At 36.6% G+C, this 5,722-nt stretch overlaps 1 protein-coding gene across 1 annotated transcript; it reads left to right on the top strand.

Moving 5' to 3' along the window:
• Nucleotides 1–7: 7 nt before the first annotated feature.
• LOC107683362 (WD repeat-containing protein 60-like) lies at nt 8–5,230 on the top strand (the record flags this gene model as incomplete). Its single annotated transcript, XM_016479412.1, has 13 exons — nt 8–139; nt 385–496; nt 584–678; nt 907–1,036; nt 1,740–1,912; nt 2,032–2,194; nt 2,357–2,464; nt 2,940–3,001; nt 3,120–3,171; nt 3,335–3,495; nt 3,607–3,738; nt 3,897–4,120; nt 4,307–5,230. Coding segments are annotated over 13 exons (1,722 nt in total), but the record flags the coding sequence as incomplete, so codon positions are not given.
• Nucleotides 5,231–5,722: the final 492 nt, after the last annotated feature.

Genomic DNA, 5,722 nt, shown 5'->3' with positions numbered 1-5,722 from the left:
GATTTGAAGGAAGCGCAGTGAAGAACTTCTGCGTCTGATTGATTTAGACTTCTCCATCACCTTCTCTCTGCTGGACCTGCCTCCGGTCAACGAGTATGACATGTACATCAAGAATTTTGGAACAGCCAATACAAAACAGGTTAGAAATCTAGGAAGTTGTAGGTGCTTCCATGCTACAAAAGGACAATGGTGACATTTGAAGTATTTAGCCATATCGTGACCATAATAGTCAGCATGAGACTGACTATTGAATTAATGAATTAGCACAGGACAGATCTGACTCTATAGCTACCAAATGTGATATATTAAGCCACTTTTATACATCTTCTGTCAACTATTTTTTTCACCCCTGCTCAAAATCTCATGAGACTACTGTGCCTCCAGGCTTATGTGCAGTGCAATGAAGACAACACTGATCGAGATATACAAACAGAAGAAGTAAACATGACAGACAAATGGACACAACACCCACCAGAAGCAAATGCAGCATGTGGAGGTATTGTGTTCATCGCTGACTCAATATCATTAGTAACGAATACCAAATGGAAATATAGTTCTGTTTTGTTCTCTGAACTGTAACCAGGGTCTAAGGCAACTGAAGATAGTGCAGATGAATCCACTTCAAGAATAAATACTAATTCTCAACGGCTGACTACTTTTTTACGTTCTGCTGCACAGGTAAAGAATGTTGTTAATGGGTCTATTTTTATTTCGAAACACTTATACACTCTTTAAATTATCAGCACATATCTCAAATTAATCTTCACAAAAGTGCAAAAACACTCAAAAATTTCAGTTTGCTCTTGCATCATTATATCATAGAAATATATAAACAATATATACATATGTCGCCCATGTCTGATAAAGTACTAGTTTAGTTAAAAGTACTATTTATTTGTATGTCAGGTGATGGCTGTTCTGATAGAGGAAAATATGGCAGAGAGTAATTCTGTCAGAAGACTTCGCTCTCAAACTGACGCACTGTCCTTTAGTGATGGCTGCATTCAACTCAATACCAAACTCCCCTTTCTGCATGGTAACGTTTTCCAAAATTACATTTACCGATAAGTAGCAGTGATTATGATGTGTACTTCAGAATACATTTTGATATGGAATAAATGTTGACAGTGTTAGTTCTAGGATTTTTGAATTCATGTAAATGTACATTGATTTCTATTACTGCAAAGTCATTAACCTAATTCATTTTCAGTTTAAATTCCAGTTAATTTGGATTCATTTGGATCCAATTATTCAATATTCAATTTCAAACATCACATTTAGTGATCAACGTCAATAAATATGAACTGTAAACTGTTTATTAGGGTGATGAACATGTACAGATCATAGACTATAAAAAAGATCGATGACGTGTCTCGGCATTTCCTTCCATTGTAGAAAAATTAAGACAAAATGTCCCAGAAATGGCCCCTGTCATTTTGCGCTGATGACGCCACACCCCGATTTTATAGCATCAAATAACTAAAACGAAACACTTGTTAGAAAAACGAACACTCAAACATACATGAGTGTGATAAGAACTACCTAAAACAACAGGTACCATCTTAGGACAAAATTTACTTGGTGTAATGTAATTTTATTTGTTTTGTTTAATTTACGTCCCATTCATTTACATGGAGAGGGGTAGATCGAAATGTTTTGGCTTCACTTTTCAGGAAGTGAATGGCACACTTGGTACAGACCCTGTATGTAATCATGTATATGTGTGCATCTACCTGCAGGTCGGCAGGTGAGTCTGCTGCAGTTCTCTCAGGTCCAGAGACAGACTCTTCTGTCTGTTCATCCTCCTTCCTCCAAAAGCAGTGCTGTACGTCTTGACGGTGAGACAATCATCTGTGTTTGGAACATCTGGGAGCCATCCAGACCCCAAAAAATTCTTCTTTATGAATCTGAGGTATGGAGAACATACTGGCATCATGAAAATTTATTGTTGATGTTTCTGAAATTAACTGCTCTCCCATAACAGTCACGAAAAATCTATATCTTTTTCTCCTATTTGTTTACCCCTCTCAGGTAAGGTGTTGTTGTTTCAGTCCTGGTAAAGTTACACTAGTGTTTGCTGGTACAGAAATAGGCTCAGTGGTGGTATGGGACCTCAGAGAACATTCTGGCACTCACTTGAACTTGGTGGTTGGCAAGGAGGTGTGGACACTACGCTATCCGACCTTCTCAACAGGTCAGTCAATGCTCACTGCTTCAGCTGCTGTGCCATCAAAATAAATAATAGATAAAACACAAGCGTTTGCAAAACTGTTTATCTTACTTGGATTTAGATATAGGTATTAGGAGTCAGGTCACAGGTTAAAACTAAATTGACCTGTGTTTTGTGTGCTTGCAGATGCTGTGCTTTCAGTGGTGGGTCATCTCTCTCCCGTCGTGTCCATTGAACCTGTACTGGCGACTGCTGATACAAGTTCAAAGAGCACACTAACTGCAGACATAGATGGTAATGTGTTTAACATAATTTTTTAAAATAAATTAAATACACTACAGTTCAAAACTTGGGGTCAGTAAAACATTTTTTGAAAGATTTATTCAGCAAGAATGCATTAATTTGATTAAAAGTGTTAAGACATTTATAGTTTTATAAAAGATTTGCCATTCTTTTGAAGTTTCATTCATTAAAGAAAGCAGCACATGCTGTTTTTAACACTGATAAGAAGAAATTATTCTCAAGCAACAGATCAGCATATAAGATTGATTTCTGAAGGGTCATGTGACACTGGAGTAATGGCAGCTGAGAAGTCAACACTGCCATCACAGGAATAAATTACATTTTAAAACATTTTAAAATAAATGCAATCTTGTTGCGCATAAGAGACTTAAAAAATTGTACCCACTACCCACCAAAATCTTTGAACAGTAGTGTATATTTTGAAAATCACTAAAAGAAATTCCTTGTTTCCTTGTGCAAAATCTAGAGTCTCTGGGACTGTCATTCCAGTTAGGATCTCTGGATGAAAATGGAGTGTTAACTCTCTGGGTATGTCTGCATTTCACCAGTAACTTTATACTTTAAACCCTCTTTCATTTGGCAGTTGGCACTGTGTTTTTGTAACAAGGGATTAATTTGATAAAGTTGTATATTTTGTCTCTGACAGGTTGTGGTTGAGCTGCACAAAGGAAATGATTCTGGTTCTCAAACAGACCTAGGTAAGCCTAAATTGAAAAAAAAAATTTAAAAAAAGCTGCTTTGAACAGTGTGTAAAAACGCTATACATATGAATTGAGTTGAAATCATCCTTGCTGAAATCATATTTTTATGCACATCTATTAGACCTCTCTCATTTTAATAATGCTGTGCCTGCCTTGGTAGGTCTGAGGCCCGGTGGTAAAGTTAAACTGCTCCACAGCTCCTCTCTACAGACCACTGAGAAATCACCTCAAGATGTTATAATGGGATTTGGACCTCCTGTGAGCCTTCAGCTAAAGTTCCTCCTGTCTGACTCAAACCATTACTTCATTGGTACTAACATGGTGGGTGTTGCATGAAATTGTTGAAGATATTGAATATTTGGGTTGGTGGTGTTTCCTATAGACTTTCATCTTGGTCTTAAGATGTTTCTTTATTTTCTTTTATTATTGAAGGGTCTGGTTAGACATGGTACAAGGCATAGCTTAAAAGTTCTTCCAAAGTTCTACAGATCACAGTTTGATAGCTGTAGACCGGTGGAGGTCACAGCACTTGACTTCAGTCCTTCCGGGGAACCTTTGTTCTTGGTAAGAGCAGCTTCTATTGCTTTGTACTGTATCTGTATTTATGTATATCTGTGTTTGTGGAGATCTGTTATTAGTGATGAAGCCAGTGTGTTTTTACTCCCAGTTTTTACAGGTTCTAGCTGAAAGAATATGAATATTATATTAATTTCTCTCTTTAGGTTGGCTGCAGTGATGGAACAGTCCGATTGCACTCTGTCCTGAGAGAAGATCCGTTGATGGAATGGTCTGGATGTTCCAGTGGCGCTTCCATTCTGTCTGTGCAATGGTCTAAGACTCGGTCAGCTGTGTTCTGTGTTCTGGATGCTGCCTCTGATCTTCACATCTGGGACCTGACTGTGAAGGATTATGTGCCATTCGTCACTGAGAATATACACAATGACCGGTAAAAAGCCAGGACATCAAATATTAGATTTTTATTTTTTTTATTTGATAGAAAAAAGTTTAGTTAGTGCTATGCAGTAAGATAATATGTCAGTTAATTCCTCCATGTGTAATTACAGAGGTAGAGCAGGTACTTCAGGTGCTTAACTGTTTTTAAAATCTTCTCTTATCTAATTATTTTTCACAGGGTGACAGCCATGGCAGTGTTTGGTGAGCCAGCCAAACAGAACACATTTTCTGGTGTTGCGCTCGCCAAGCAGTCCGGCAAGGTGGAGATTCAGTATTTTAAGGAGTCACTCACAGTGCCGAGCGCCTATGACAAAGAAAAACTTAAGTCTTTTTTGCACGATGCTTTTTTGATATGAGATAGATTCTCATCCAAATCAAGCAGAGGTCTATCTGAGCCCAGATTCAAATGAATTTCCAGTTAAATCCATAATAAGCAAATAACAGAAGGAAAACACAAAGAGACATTAGAGAAAGTCATGCGCAGTATGGGCAGACCTAGTGAATTATATTTCCTTGTTACATCAATAAGGTACCTAAAGCTAGAACTATGGTGGCTAGAACAGCATGAAAAGAATGAGAAATGGTTGTTTAATACTGTCACAGTGGCTACGCTTTTTGGTCTGTACAAATAACAAAGGAATTGAATTAAAATTGTTACATCTGAAATTTTGCTGATGTTAGCTAGAACATGATGGTTTTGTTGCTGGAAGCAGCATTTTGTAAGGTTAGCTCAAACGCTAAAGGGAGCACATAAATATGCGCTTTCTGTTCCTCAGGGATATAAAGACATTATATCCATTTTGTATTGTTTTACAATATGTACAGTTGAATACTTACACTGTGTAGCATTTGAACAGGAATTATATTTCTTATTTATGATCACTATAATTTCTTCACTATCAAGTCTACTATCATACTGTAATTATTAATGGATATTTTTATTAAAAGGCATTTAGACTTTTTTTTTCTCGTTCTGTTCATCACTATATTAGCAACTGCAGCTGCACACCGAGGACTGTCACCCTCACTAAGGATTTTTGTCATCTTTTGGACATGGACACCAATTATAGTTTGTCTCTGAGGCCAACTGCATTTTCACACCGTCTCTTCTGCAAAGTATTATTATTTTTCGCCATTACCATGGTGATTAAGCCAGTGCTAGTTCGACTTCAGAATCAGATACTGTTATTTTTAATTTTTACAAAATTAAGTCACTAAAATAAAACTTATAGTACTACAATGAAATTGTGTATAGTTTAGAAGTTTGTCACCACAAATAAAACATGATATTAATAGAGATAAATATTACATTACTAAGTACATGACACATTGCAGATTTATAGTGAAAACCTTTAAAAAAAAATATATATATATATAAATTTATATATTTTTTTGCATGGCAACGTTTAATATTAATAAGAAAAGGGAACAACTATGATAAGCTTGGCATAAACTTATTCTGTCTTCGTTAAAAAAAAGACTAGATGAGGACCAGTGTACGAGTTGAACGGACAATAATCTGTTGTCTGTCGTTCTGTTTCATTCCTACTGACTGCCAGAGGCAGTGTAAACACTATGGATTATCGCAGCGCCA

The sequence above is a fragment of the Sinocyclocheilus anshuiensis genome, unplaced genomic scaffold, assembly GCF_001515605.1.
Source record: "Sinocyclocheilus anshuiensis isolate Anshui unplaced genomic scaffold, SAMN03320099.WGS_v1.1 C33228853, whole genome shotgun sequence".
Taxonomy (NCBI): domain Eukaryota; kingdom Metazoa; phylum Chordata; class Actinopteri; order Cypriniformes; family Cyprinidae; genus Sinocyclocheilus; species Sinocyclocheilus anshuiensis.
Note: the sequence above shows the minus strand (reverse complement) of the source record. Positions and strands in the feature narration are given on the sequence as shown.